The sequence below is a fragment of the Magnolia sinica genome, chromosome 8 (assembly GCF_029962835.1).
Source record: "Magnolia sinica isolate HGM2019 chromosome 8, MsV1, whole genome shotgun sequence".
Lineage (NCBI taxonomy): Eukaryota > Viridiplantae > Streptophyta > Magnoliopsida > Magnoliales > Magnoliaceae > Magnolia > Magnolia sinica.
This window is the reverse complement of record NC_080580.1, coordinates 79,932,456-79,947,957: the sequence shown is the minus strand read 5'-3', so window position 1 is coordinate 79,947,957 and position 15,502 is coordinate 79,932,456. Positions and strand designations below refer to the sequence as shown.

The window sequence follows — 15,502 nt, the reverse complement described above, 5'->3', positions numbered from 1 at the left end:
AGGTCGGCTCGGCATGCCGCAATGGCTCCGGGGCTTGAGCGGACAGGTTCTGGGATGATCTGGCATGGGAGGTTACGAAGAGTGGTTCCTCCTCAGCTACCAGGGCCACCTCTTCTGGGTTGAGAGGCTCTTGTCGCTCCTTCATCTTGTTGATCTCGTCCCTCAGTATCTGCACTTCGTTCTGCAAGGCCCTGTATTTACCTCCTCGGCTTCGGGTCCGTTGAGACGGCCCGGTTAGAGCTGACTCGGTATGCAGTAGTGAGGACGAGTGATGTAGCTCACTCGGCTCGGGCTCCGTAGTTGCTATTGGGAGTATTTTCTTCTTTCCTCTTGCCATTTCTGGTAAAACGTGCTAGTCTTTTTGTATCTTTTTCCATAGATGGTGCCAAAATGTTGATGTCAAAATCTGGATCACCCTCCACTGAGCCTTGAGTGCTTGGAGCGAACCCTGGTCCTGCGCAAAGCAACAAGCAAAGGAGACCCTGGCTCAAGCAGGGGACCCTCCGATGCCTAAATCAGGCTAAAGGAAACAGGGTCTAAGTGATGTGGAATAGAGTGAGGGTGTGAGAGCTTGCCTCCCTGTATCTGTAGAAATGATCTGTATTTATACTTGAGGGTTGCAATGAACATGTCCAATAATCTCGGCATGGTCATCGCCACCACGCGAGGGCTACGCGTGCGTGGTCGTCGGCAGTTACCCGGAGATCGTGCTATGAGCATTACTCCAGTCGTGCGTTACTACTTTCACTGACCAGGCTCCCATTCGAGCCGACCTCATGGTTCGGATCTTACTCGACGACCCGAGCCCATGGATAAGTGGATTATTGATACGCTAAGTAGAGAGGCTCGGCTCGGAAGAACACTGGATGGGTAGGTGATGCTCTCCTGCATTCCGAGTTGACATAATCGGGTCGGACGTGCTGTTGTAGCTTCGAGATCCGGCTCGTAGGATGTGCGATGACTCATTCTGAGTCTTGGGTCGGTGTCATAACTTTGCAAGAGCCCTCGGGTCGGACACTTACCTCGGGTCAGAGGCTTATCAGTCTGAGGCCTTGCTCATTAGTGCCAAAGTTGACCTTGATGTGGCTCGGTTCGGATTTACCCATAACACCTTTGATTCGATAGGACCATTGCATGCTACTCATTTCCAACCATCCAATAAATGTCCACTAGTTTGACAGTAAATGAAATAAGAGTAATTTTTATTGAATGCTAAGTATGCAAATTCTCAGTGCCTATGCATCATCCATCACGCTGTGCCAGACTATCAAAGATTTTCTATTTTTGGAATTGTACTCCTTGGATTTCAAGCCCTCTATGACACATGCCTTGGGCGGTCCATAGCCAAAGGGACAAAAGAACTACAGTTTGGTCGATCTAACCATTCACTCTCTGGATGTATAATTTCTATTTTCCCAGACTGTTGAGATTTTTTGGGGAGCGGATTAGCTGTTACTCGGTTAACGGCTTGGTGGGTGTTACCCTTACCATGTGGGGCCCACCTTGATGAATTTGTTTGATATCCACACCACCCATTCATTTTTTCAGATCATTTATGGATGTTATCCAAAATCTTAAGTAGATCCAAATCTCTGGTGGACCACACCACTGTAAAAAGTGATGAATAACCTTTAAAAGCTTTTTGTAGGCTACAAAAGTTTTGGATCAAGCTAATCTTTATATTTTCCCTTCATCTAGTTCTGATTGACCATATCAAGGGGTTAGATGTCAAGTAAACATCACGGATCTGCTTATAGTGGGTCTTGGGAAGGTTGTAATGGTGACCGTATAATCATCACTGTGTTTTGTGGTGTGGTCCACTTGAGATTTGGACATGCTTAATGTTTGGGACCACGTCCTAAAATGGGCTGAAAAAACGAATGGACGGGAGTGGATATACAACATATCATCAAAGTGGGCCCTATGGTAAGGGTAACACCCACCAAGCTGTTACCAGGGTAACACCTAATCCATGCCCATTTTCTGATTGGTGTGACTTCTGCACATAGCCCATGGTCTCTGGACTAGTTTTGTGAGGTTTGCGGTACATGGGCACTCTTGTATGAAGAGTACAAATTTGGGTGCTGCCGAGGGCACTGCTAACTGTACTTTCTTTGTGTGGCAAATAAATAGCAGTAGCTGCAAATAAGGATAGCAATTGGTCCACTTCGGTTGGTGTCTAGCTCAGCCCAAGCCCGACCCAATCCCCATCCATTTACTCCCCACCCATTTAGTAGATGAGTCCAGATCCTTTGTTTGCCAAAACCATGACTTTCCTGCTTTTTTCCTCCTTTGCTGTATAGCAATTGGTCCATCTCAGTCAGCGATGCATTAGTAAATCCATTACACAATGACATGGTCCAATTAGATTGCAACAACCACAATTTTGCTGCTTGACGCAAACAGAGGATCCGTATTCTTATTAAATGGGTCAATAATTCTGGCCCGAGCATGACCTGTAATCCATTGCCATGTGGCTTGAGCCCACCTGAAGTCCATAGAGCTCAAGTCTGACTCTACCTGACCTCGTTGATTGTATCCCGGTTGGGCTCGACTCGCCCAAACTAACCCGACTAACCTGTGTGATCCGGCTCATGTTTAGCGAATGTTAGCTAAAAGGCATACCCAAGCCAGCACTATTAGTGAATACATGAACTACGTACGTACATCATACCTGCATGTCTACACTTAATTTCTTTTAGTTTGTTTTTGGTTTTGGTTCGGTTCATCTAGCCCAGCCATGGATGACCACTATGGTGTAAGTAGGATAAAAGTCAAGGACAATCTCATAGAAATCAGTAGAAATTTCAATCTAGGGTCCAGAGCACACTATAACTTTTGGCGGCCGTAACTTTGTGATAGGTTATCTTTCATGTGTATATGTCATTGGAAAGCTATTGACGAGCTTTACATCCAGGCCCTTGAATGGGTTAGCAAATTTCAATAGTTCTAGGGATCAAATATGGGTTTTAAGTTAAAATTTTAATAAGTTGCAATTTTTGTTACTTTTAGTTGTTTTAGGGATTGGTGATTCCTAAAATCACTTAACGTCTTTGTTTTGAGTCTTCTAGAAAAGTTTGGGTAGGATTATATGCTTTTACTATTTTTGTGAAGTTTATATGGGCTTGTTTGACTAGTGGGGAGAGAGAGACATGAGTGATGGATGACTTGATTGATGGATTGATTGATTGATTGGACAACCTTGGAATTTGTGCAAGTGGAGCCCGTGTGTGTTCCATGACCCACCTTGGATTGTGCCAAAACTACAACTTCTAATTTAGATATCACAATGGGCCGTGCAGTGTGGCATTGGAATCGTAGTGTGCACGCGGTTGCCAGGGTACAAGTCTCGGGGTGTTGTGGTACTAACGTAGGGTTGCGATCAAAACTCGTCAATCTGGTCCTCCAGGAACACGCTAGTGCTGAAGTTGAAGCGTACGGAAGGTTTCACGAGGTTACGGGTCTTACACATGGGGGAGTGTGATTCTAGTATCTTGAATAGCCTTAGTGCTGCTCTTTGTACAAAGGGTATGCCATGAAGGATAAGGTTCTAGTGAAGTTGGGCACTGAGGTTGTCAACAGGCTGGGTACAGGTTGTGATAAAAATTATATATCTTAGTCCCATATATGTGTCATATACCATTAACATTTATGCAGAACTTGCATTATGGGCTTGGGCTTGGTGAAAGTTTAATTTTGGTTGGTTTCAGGCATAGAAAACTTTGCATGTTTTGCCTGCTCCATTTTTGGCTTGGGTCACTCTCAGGCTTTGGACTTATATTATCAAGTCAGGCATAGGTTGACCCTATGGCCCTGACTAGTTGACATCCCAATTGCTCACCTTACCTTTTCCCTTCAAGTAGAATCTGAAGTTGATAGGATGTTTATAAATTTATAGCACATGCAGAGCAGGAGTTTGTCGCTAACATTTGGAGGATCTCAAATGTTATCTAGGGGCCAATATTGTGGATAACCCACTATCCAAATATAAAACCAAACTGTCAGATTGGTGGCCTTTGAATGGAATGTGAAAATGGTCAATGACCTGCATTCAATGGCAAAGTTTCTGTGGATTTGATGGTTAGGATTGCCCAATAGATCTAGCTTTTGGAACGTGGCTTTGTCTGTGGTAGGACCTATGAGTGAACCGACATGGGCCTTCAAGTCATGTGGCCATTTGTGTGGTGGAGATGGGTAACCGACCACTCTTAGTCTTTCCGCCATTGGCTGGTGGAAATAGTTTCTACAGTTTAGTTGCATCTCCAACGACTGTAATGTGCAAACTTTTATGAAAAAGAAGAAGAATAAAGGATTGTTAGAGATTTTTCAAAATTATATGGCAAAGTTTCTGTTGATTTGATGTTTAGGATTGCCCAATAGATGTAGCTTTTGGAATGTGGCTTTGTCCATGGTAGGACCTACGAGTGAACCGGTGTGGACCTTCTAGTCATGTGGCCATTTGTGTGGTGGAGATGGGTAACTGACCACTCTCAGTTTTTCCCCCATTGGCTGGTGGAAATAGTTTTTACATTTTAGTTACATCTCCAACGACTGTAATGTGTGAACTTCTATGAAAAAGAAGAAGAAAGGATTGTTAGAGAATTTTCATGTTTTCTGAAATACATAATAAATATCATAGTTATATTTTGAAATGTTTGGAGCATGTGATGCAGGACAATTAACCACTTGCTCTAAAAGCTCGAACTGTTAGAGTATGGCGAATTAATCCCTTTATCTCATAGCCCAGGCCCCACATCTCATGGGTTAGGACCTCGGCCGAACCCCCTTCGTGGGCCCCAAATCACATGGGCCGCCCACCTCGAGTGTGTCCTCGCATCCCACGGGCTACCCCACTTGAGCCCGGTGTGAAATGCACATTAATCACCCCTGGTAAGGAGTCTCGAACACGAGACCTCCCCCACGGGCCCCAAATCGCATGGGTCTCCTTGCATCCAACAAGCGACCCTACTCGAGCCCAGTGTGAAAATGCCCCTGCATTAATGTAACCATACACCATTTTGATTATACATTGCATTTGATGTCATCTATGGGCCACATCTATACCATGTTGAAACTTGCATGGTTGATATGCCACAACCTATGTAACATAACAAGATCACTCCACTTTCTAAAAAAATTGTTTTGCTAAGACACATGTAGATTTGTTAACAGGTTGGGCTTCTGTTCAGCCTCATTAAGCCCGTGAATAGCTCATTTACTTCTCAGGCCTTGAATTCTGACCTGGTCCAGGACAGTGGGCCTGAAAGCAAGCAGTTAACTCAATTTTGCATCATATCCTTGTTATGAGTTGTTTGAATGGAAGGAACTATCCACCCAAGTTCCATGAACACTAGTTTCCAAGAACTAGAGTTCCATGGATAAGGAAACTTTCACTTTTATGAAAGAACTAACTTCCTCCATTTTAAGCCACTTTTGTGGAACTCGAGTTCTCAAGTGACGAGTTCCATTGGGCATCCAAAGGCTAGAAAGTAGAGTTCCATGGAACTAAATTTCCTTTAGTGGAGAGTTCCTTGCATCCAAAGTTCCAAACAACCCTTAGCCCAAAGTGCTACAATTATTTGTTTCCTTCTAACCAGTCCCACTGAGAAGGTGACATTTGTACCTGATAGGTTATGAGTCAATTCCTATCATGTGCATTGAATCCCTTACAATTTTTTTTTTTTTTTTTTTTTTAATGGCTAATGCAGTCATTCTGTAAAGTTTTTACTATGTGATGTTTGCAACCTCAGAAGAGGATCGTGTTTTGAGAGCATACAAATGATTAGTCTTTTGTTTCAGACCCTCTTCATTTTCTTGTGCCCCTTGCTTTGGCACAAGGAATCATCTATTCATTTCCTTTCTTTAGCATTCTAAAACTTGAATTTCAGCTGTGGAATGAGTGAATCAAATGCTCATGAACAATATTCCACAGGAGTTTATGGGACTGCTATGCTTAATCCTGATCCTGACGAAGTTATCATATTTCACCTTACTTGTAGTACTGGTGTTTATGTAATTACATCCTTCTTATGATAGTTCTGGTGGTAACTTTGACTTATGCTTCTATTCCATCCCAGGGAGAAGATTTGCATGTCAGCTGCTATTACATTGATAGCGATCTCAATGCTTATGTGATATCCTCTGCCCAGGTCAGTGCACTGAGCCTTCATCTTTCATACGAACATGCTAGTTATAATCTATTGATCAATGATCTTATTTAGGATCATAACTTTGGCATCGTTACCAGTCAGCTGTTTGGTTTATGAAAATTTATGTTTTCTTGTTGGAGATATTTAAAGAATCTCTAGAGTCTTGCTATGAAACAATCTATGATGATGTAAAATTTGGGTGAGGCTTGGTTTCAAAAAATGTCGGTTGTTGTTATATTTACTCAGAAAACTTCACTAAAGGATCTTCTTAATTGATCTAAAGGTTTTGGGGGTTCAAATGTGAAACTATTTTCCTATTTGAAGAATCTAAAGAGCATGAAACAAGGACGATAACAGCACTTGCTGATAATTGTTGATAAATATTCCTCTCCTTTTATTACTACTACTACTACTACTACTACTACTACTACTATTAGTATTACTTTTAGTACTGTTATTATTACTGCTATTATTATTACTACTATTTTATTATTATTATTATTATTATTATTATTATTATTTGTTGAGGTGACTCAAACCCTCCATGAGATGAGCCCAATTAATGATAAAAGTAATTAATGAATCTCAAATATCTAATTTATCGGTACAGTCCAGCAACTGTAAATAAATTATCTGTTAAACCATATTCTTGATTAGTTACTATATTTTACAATTTACATCTCTCGATGAATGGAATGGCGGAACAGGATTCTTGTAACCGACCCCAGTTAGTGGGATAAGGCCTTAGCTAATGATGATCATGGCATCTTTTGATGAAAATCTTCAAGACGTGATGTTTTCTTCCTCATTTCCACAGGTATACTCAAATACTCCTGCAGATTTTGATTTCAAACTTGAAAGGTCAGTTTACAAACTTCAATATCTGTTCCTTCATTCTTAAGTGGATAAATATTTCATGGCTCATTTCCTAGTTTGTTTTGCAGCCTTGCCCAAGGTTTCCGTTCATTGTCTGAATTTGTAGAACACCTAGTGGCGTCTGTGGATATCGTATTCCCTGTAATACACGGTCGTTTTGGTGAAGACGGAGGTATCCAGGTTTGTCATAAGATGGAACTTCTATAAAATATATTTTATGTAGAAGCTCTGGGATGGATGCTTAAGAGGGTAGCCATCTGAATCCTATTCTCTGTGATTGAATATCAGGCTTATCTAGTCATCAGGTGGGTCACATGTGATTTAATATGCACAAATTGGCTGATTTTTCTAACTGTCCATGTTTTCATGCATGTGTGTTCTTCCTGGTGACTGTACCTGCCTGATTTCTGGGTGATGGTGCATACTCTTGCTAATAACAATCTCATTGCTCTTTATAGATGCACATCCTCACGCTCTGATTGAAATTTGACAGTTTTCTTATACATAATGGGATTTCCAGGAGCTGTTGGAGGGAGCAAACATTCCATTTGTTGGCACGCGATCAAATGAATGTCGTCAATCTTTTGACAAGGTAAATGAACCTTTTCTAAGTGTTCTTGGTCATGCTTTGAAGAAATCGATTGGTACAATCTTGACTTGCTACTGGTGATTGAGAGGGGCACAGTCTATACTTTGCATTTCTATTATTCATTGTTTTTAGTTTTCTCAGTGAGGTAAGCTGCTTTTACTTTCTTGCAGGAATATGTTACACAAATTGAAGATATAATCTCTAGTTAGGAATTATGCACTGGTTTATGCTATATTTAGTAATTTCAATGTTTTCTTGTTGTGTGATAAATGCGAAACAAGGGACTGTTGTAGAGGGCTTGATCTGTATCACATTGAGAACACTGAAATATACACAAGCAAATATGTACACATATCTTAAAAGATAAGACCTTAGGAAGCTTTAGTTATATAGAGCAGGTCTCGGACACTTTCATGGAAAAGATGGACCAGAGAAGGGCTGATCGGAGGCGGAAATGATCCGGACCGTCAGAACCTTTAAACAGTAGTATCTCGCAAACCGGAATGAGTTTTTCGATGTATCCTGTATGATTTTGGGGAAGGAGAAGCTATTTTAGCCAACCAACCCCGCTACGCCGGGTTACCCACACCAGATTTGCAAGATTCTATCAGATTGATGTTCAAAAGTCCATTTTATTTTCTTTTTTACTGCAAATAGTAAGTTTTAGATCTTGTATAACTTTTGATCCTTTTGAGTGGTAGGAATCGTGCCCAACATGAAAAAGGGCATAGAAAAATTAGGAGAATAACGTGGTTAGTCGAAATTAGACACTTTCTATTTTTGGCCAAAAACCATGAAGTCTAGTAGGAATGATGACTGTCTTTAAATAGTAAGTCACGCTTTATAGGGAGTTTGAGTCTAAAACTCCATCCTAGGTTTAAACTCATTATTTAAAGAATTGTAATTTCGTTTTTATCATCAATCAATTTATTTTCGAATTTATTAGAAATTATTTCTATTTTATCCCTTGTGGATTCGAGGAAACTCTGTGAGGACTCCAGAGAGCTCCATGGATTCGAAGTAGTTATCTCTGAGGAAGACGATGATTGACCTCATCATGTCCTTCTTTGCGTCAAAATGTTGTTGTCAAGATTCTTTTTATAAATTTGTCCAGTAAGGTGGGTTCTTGGAACTCGTTTTTAAATTTTTTTTAAATCTAGCAGTATTTGTTTCAGGGTTTATTGTTTGTGATTGTTTACTGATGATTTAAAACTGACTTAGCTTTAGTTATTTCTTCTTGGCTCTTAAATTGTCTTCTTCTTCTTCTCCCGTCATAACAATTCGCAGTATAATGCTTCCTTGGAGCTCAACAAGCATGGATTTGTAACAGTACCCAGTTTTCTGGTACAGGTGTGTATCTAAAGATGCTCCTGTGTTTCGATGACTATTGCTTTTTTTTTAATTATTATTATTATAGGTTATCTGTGGATGGATTTCCTTTGGATTAGTATGCAATAGCTGATGCCAAGATATCCATTTCATTTTCTGGTGTGCTTTGGTCCTGATTGGTTATAATTCATCGTATCACCTGAATTTTCTATATAATGTAGTTTTGGTCCATTTATAAATTGCATTCTCATTCACAATGCTGATGCATTGCAGCCTGGAATACTTATTGCCCCTCTGTTTGGGCATCATGCAGTACCATTGCCCTTGTCTTTTGGGCTTTCTACACCTCTGCTTCTGTCAGTCCTTTTGGATTCCTAATGCCATTGCATGCTTCATGTGTTGTTATTGTAACTCTTAGATGCAGTCACTTTTTTTTTTCTCTCTATAGTATTTTATAATTCCTTGTATTCAATTTCCCTCAAAAATTTCAAACTGTTGCATTTCCACTTATCTTTTCCCACCTTTCTAGCTTCCACATTTTTCTGTTGTTTGATATGAATTAAAAAAAAATGTAATTGATCCGATAAATTCCCTGTTAGTAGTAGCAAACTGGTCCTACTAATTTTCTATTACCTTGAAATATACCTGATAATTTTAATAATATCGTCTCTTTTGACTGATCTTCATGGTATTAGTGCATAAATAAAATCTCTGTTATATTCTCGTTCTTAAATCATGATTAGTTTATCATCAATGACATAATATTATTCTCCTGATTCTCCTTTATTTGTGTGCCTGATGTAGGGCCGATGCATGAATCAAATATTATGTGAGATCAAGTAGCAAAATCAAAGTAACTAACGAAAAACATAAAACTTGCCATTATTATCGCAAATATCAAGAAAACCAAAAGAATATCATGCATAATCCTAGCCTAGGTTACCAAACATCGTCATACAAGATCATTAAATAAAGGGAATTAGGATCTAATGGATATAGGGACATCCAATTAGCATAGGGAAAAGTCTATTTCAAAGTAGGAGATCTAATACTACCTAGGGTAAAATTAAGGGAAATTGGGGAAATCTAGGAATTAGGGTTTATGGGATCAAATTGGGTGAAGGGGTTAAAGGTTCTAAGTGTTAGGATATGGGAATTAGGGTTTTGAGTAGAAGAGGTGTAAGGCTTTTGGGTTGATTGAAAAATGGGAAAAGTTAGGGTTTGGTAGAGGAAGAAGAGGGTTTTGCTTTAAAGGTGATGGGAAACCAAAGGGGACAAAGGGATGTCCATATGGCCAACCCGAGAGGTCACACGTGTGGCTAGATTTGTAGGGTTTTAGGGTTTGGCTTGACGATGGGTATATGTAATGGAGATTAGAAGAAATGTGAAGGTTTGGGATGAGAAGATCGAAGAATTTCAAAACAAAATACATTGATGGTGGATGAGGATGTGGGGATAGATGGAGACCTTGCACCTCCGTTAGTGAAGATTGGTTTCACACCAACCTCTTTTCCAAATCAACTTTCAAAAATTATAAATAAAACCTTGTCTTATGATTTTTAATAAAAATAGCCGTAGTCTAAATAAATCTACTAAAATTACTCATAATGGTTTTCAAGCATAAAATAATAAAAAATAAATCCTAAAAGATGATAAATTCTAAAAAACTGATGTGACGATCCACAATCAATGGCTCGATTATGTGACCCATGCGATCCAATGGCCCGATCGTCACGTCCCTCCAATCCAACGGTCAGGATCACTCCATAAAGCAACCCATATGCATCTTCTCAGTATGGGGTCTTTCATATGCTCGTACATGCACATGGGGTCTTCAACAAGATCACGGGTACTCACTTAGCCATAGGGAAATCGGTGCGGCCCGCCTCCTTTGACACATACACAAAGGTGTACATGAAATGATGTCCTCATCAACTCCTCGATTGAGAAGAGTTTGCCTTTGGCGGACTAAAACTCCTATAGCGCTCCAAAATGTCTGGATCCAAATGTTGCAACTTGTCCTCTGTAATCCAAGTATTGTCTGAAATCGGCCTGTGCTTTCATTTGACGTGGAATTTTTGAAATCCCCCATGGTGAGTGGAAACTGCTTCTGCATCCAGTATGTCTTCAATTTTCTCTTATAAAATTATCTTATTCTTAATGGGGGGGAGGGAAGCTGCCCAAACAAAAAGACTATCCAAGAGCAAAATTTTCAGCCCCCAAGTAATATAATCCCAATCTCATAATTGAATTGAAATTCAAACCAGTGAAATCTAGAGAGACTGGCCTAGCTGCAACCATTGCTGTGATACTCCATTTAAGGAATGTTCTATTGCACGCATCATCTTCGAAGATCCTAGTGTTCCTTTCTTTCCGAATACCCCATACACCAGTGCATGGAACCAACCGCCCAATACCCTTTGCCATACTTTGAGAACAGACCACCCTGCCCATAGATTACTTCTAACACTAAAGAAAATGACCCAGCTAACTTTGGAAAGCAGATAGAAACGAGCCCAAATCTCACTCGCTGCCTCACAATGAAGGAAAAATCCTCACTAGGGATTTTTCTCATGGCATGTTTGGGTGCCTCCCAAAAATAATTTTAGAGAAGTTTTGGCCAATAGGTGTTATGTTTGGTGCCATCAACTATCGGAACTTGTACTAACTGTCAAGATTACCACATGATAGTGGCCTCTATGGACCTTGTTTTTTGGTTGGAGGCCCTTTGAAATTATGGCAGTTCATGTGGACTGTTTGGATCCAGCACACATGTGACATATTGGCATGTCCATGTGATGCAGATGCAGTAAATGATTGCCATTTTGGCATGCCAGCTATGTGGGTAGAAATGAATTGCACCCAAACACGCCCTTAGAATTCATTGTCAAAATTGCATATCATGTAATGAATTCAAAGGTCTGATGTGTGTATTGCCCAATCCCCATACATGTCTCCACATGTGCTAACGTAGCACATGCATGCAACATTTGATCTGCACAAGGTCAGGTGGGCCCCGCTATGTAGAATTCCTGGCTCCAAAATTGGTTTGGTCCACTCATCAGGTGGACTTAAGTGTATGGAACAAATTGATGGCTGATAAAAAAAACTTGGTTCATCCTTCCATTTGTTTGATACAATGTTGCATGCACTAATTTTAGGCCCAAGGAATCTACACAATGGGTGCACCTGATGGGCAGCTAGGATCTTCCACATGCATGCCGCATAAGTGATTGCGGAGGCATGTATGGAGCTTACTATATTCTGTTTGGCAGTGTTGTTTTGATGCCAAGACCAGTGTTTGAAATATTGGTGTCGCATTATGTATCACATCCTTGGGATATAGATACATATCGGTTATCGCACTGGATATATCATTTGTATCGAGTAATTTATCGCACATTTTGGGAGACATGGGGAAACATTGGGTAAATGGTTGAATTTTTCAATGAAACTTCAAGGATTGTAAAAAAAAACCTTAATACACACTTTTACATCATAACATCTCAAAAAAGAAGTGCATATAATAGGTTTCCATTGTATAGGGTCTTAAGCTATGCGCTGTCTAACTGAACTAATGCAACTCTATTCAAATTGATTGCATAACATTTAGAATGTATGTGACGATCATTTCATCAAACACTCCTAAATACTTCGAAATTAGTCTCAATTGACAGCTGGTTGAAGGGAATTTTAAAAAACAAAATTAATATTTTAATAAATTTTAATTAAAAATGATTTTTATTTTCTGAAAATTGGCAAGGACTTGACAAATCAGTAGACCAGCCCTCATACATGCTTGATTTCATGTTTGGAGTGCAACATTGCAAGCAATTTTGGAGAATTTGGGGAAATTTTGAAATTTCCCTAATTTTTCCCTAATCAGACCACCTACATAGAAAATTTGAAATTAGAGTGTGTGTGATGATCATTTCATCAAATACTCCTAAATATTTCGAAATTAGTCTCAATTGATAGCTGGTTGAAGGAAAATTTCGAAAAAAAACATGGAGAACATGAAGAACTAATAGATATTGAAATCAAAGCTCCAACTACATGATTTATCATGCAAAACATGAAGAACCAATGGATTTATAACCATTTGATACTGATTTAACATAATTTCAATAAAAAAAAGGGATCGGAAATTGATAATGCTCACCGGATCGAACGTGTGGGATGCATCGGCACTACCTGTGTGTTTTGTATTGCACAGGTGGGATACAAGATATATCATGGGATATATTGGCCAATATCGTTGATATTTAAAACATTGGCCAAGATCATCATTGGACACATTTTTCTCATGTCTTTTCTGAAAGTGGAAAGAAATGGATACTGTTCGATGAGTAAAAGCAGAATACTAACATATGCGGAGTTTGGCTGTGTTCATCTAGCTTGTAAACATACTGCAATTTTCTTTCTTACTCTACTGCCTGGATTTGAAAGATATGGGTTCGTCTTTTTGGCATTGAGTTTCCTCAGTTGGGATTGCCTGCTCAATCTGAACAGTCAAGATCTCAAATGATAATAACTATTGTCTATGTTAGGAGAACAAATTGTTAAACTTTGTTACTGATTTTCCTGTGGTTTTGTTAAATAAGTTTGTCAGGATCTGATTAACTTGTTTGCATATGATTGGGAGTTTGGGATACCATTCTTGCTAATAATTTGATCACTGGAATTTCAGGAGAATAATTTGAATACATCTGAACTCTCCAAGTGGTTCTCAAGCAATCAAATGGACATTGACTCAGGGAAAGTTATTGTATGTCTCACCTTTCTGGTGATATTTGAAGTTTGAACGCATACCACTGTAAATCAGTTCATAATATCTGTTTAACATGTATGACTTCTTGTTTTGCACATTGCAGGTAAAGCCAGCGAGAGCGGGATCGAGCATTGGTGTTACGGTTGCGTATGGTGTTGATGATTCCATTAAGAAAGCTGGCGATATTATTTCCGAGGTAAATTTTCATTTCCATTGATATTTAATGTGAATTAGTTTTAGAAGATGACCAATTTTTTCTTTATCCAACAGGGTATTGATGATAAAGTCATTGTTGAAGTTTTTCTTGATGGAGGAAGTGAATTTACAGCTATTGTCCTTGATGTTGGGCCTGGTTTAGATGCCCATCCTGTGGTTCTCCTCCCAACTGAGGTTGGTGCTTATCTATCAGACTGCCATAATTTTATGTAATTGTCTTACCACTTAAAAGTTAGTTGAAGTTTTGTGGTGACATTCATTCATTCATTCTAGACATTGATTTGTTACAAAACCTTGGTCTAGTCCTGTTGACTCATGTGAACGGTTGCAAATGCCAGACTGAAGCATGTCTAGGCCTGGCCCATGACCAGTTTACCTGAGTCCAGGTCCAGCCCAGCTTGTGGGCTAAGTAATGGAACAGGCAAGGCTATGAACACCAACCAAATACTCTACCCACCAATGTTAGTAAGTCAGGCTGGGCCCTACCTGCTTGTCCGGCCTTTACAGAGATGCAAGCCTGGGTCCAGCCCAATTAGTTTTCCAAGATGAAATTCGGGCCCTGGTCCAACCCACTACTCCTGAGGCTTAGCCAAACCCCAGCCCAAGTATACTGGAGTTGGGATGGGCCTGGGCCATCCGGCTCTAGTTGTCTTGGGCCAAGTCTTCTTAACAAGGTTTAGACTCAATATGGATGCCCAGCTGGTCCAACATAAAATAAATAAATAAAAGTTACAACTTGCAGAAACGGATATGATTCAGTTGAGTCATGCAGCAGAAATGGGAAAAGGGGGGAAATGTGTGAAAGCTTGCCACCCATCCATCCGTAAGGACTGATCTTTTGCCCTGAATGCCTAAATGGAAATATGTTGGCTGAGTCACGTGGGTTCGATTTAATCTTAAGAAGTTCTATATTATTCTATGAATGGGGTATGTGACTTATCATATAGCATCCTATGACCAGGTAGAGCTTCAGTTTTGTGGGAGCAATGATGTAAGAGAAAAGGATGCAATATTCAATTATAGAAGGAAGTATCTTCCAACACAACAGGTATGATAAAAATGAATGTGTTGCTAATGGCTTTTGTGGAATCCAACGCTACGCAGTGTACACTATGTGCTACGCTACAAACGCTACTGTTCTGGATAAATGTAGCTAACTATTGCAATTAAACAAATCATGTTGAATGCTGTTTAGATGCTTCTATTTCTCAGTTTTTAATCATCCACTCATTTGATGAGATTCATCAGTATTTTCTACACACACACACACACACACACACACACCACACACACACAAACACATATTTGCATATTGATCTAAGCAGTTGGCTGGACTTCTCTACTTAAGGAGCGTGACTTTACATGACATTCCCTTTAAAATGAGATAAATCACTTGAAAATGAATGTTAATCATATCTTATTATAATAACACACTGTATGCACTTGTCCTCAGCCTTCTACTTCCGGTGTCCTCATTCCTTCCTTCCATTATTATAATAACACACTGTTGCATCATAGTAAATGTTCACACCCCAAGTATAGGGTTGTCATGTAGTAATAAACTCAGTAAGA

At 39.7% G+C, this 15,502-nt stretch overlaps 1 protein-coding gene across 5 annotated transcripts in view; it reads left to right on the top strand.

Moving 5' to 3' along the window:
• LOC131253491 (uncharacterized) overlaps positions 1 to 15,502 on the top strand; it is a 68,945-nt gene that overhangs the window by 14,966 nt on the left and 38,477 nt on the right. For 4 of the 5 annotated variants that reach the window (XR_009175210.1, XM_058254517.1, XM_058254514.1 and 1 more), the window contains exons 2-10: positions 6,078 to 6,149; positions 6,967 to 7,010; positions 7,094 to 7,205; positions 7,546 to 7,617; positions 8,902 to 8,964; positions 13,634 to 13,711; positions 13,818 to 13,910; positions 13,985 to 14,104; positions 14,892 to 14,978. Coding sequence is in view for 4 of the 5 variants with exons in the window: in XM_058254517.1 (XP_058110500.1) it covers positions 6,078 to 6,149; positions 6,967 to 7,010; positions 7,094 to 7,205; positions 7,546 to 7,617; positions 8,902 to 8,964; positions 13,634 to 13,711; positions 13,818 to 13,910; positions 13,985 to 14,104; positions 14,892 to 14,978 (741 nt within the window). In the remaining variant the exon portion in view is untranslated. The remainder of the gene's footprint in view (positions 1 to 6,077; positions 6,150 to 6,966; positions 7,011 to 7,093; positions 7,206 to 7,545; positions 7,618 to 8,901; positions 8,965 to 13,633; positions 13,712 to 13,817; positions 13,911 to 13,984; positions 14,105 to 14,891; positions 14,979 to 15,502) is intronic. The other variant, XM_058254516.1, reaches the window with a different exon arrangement.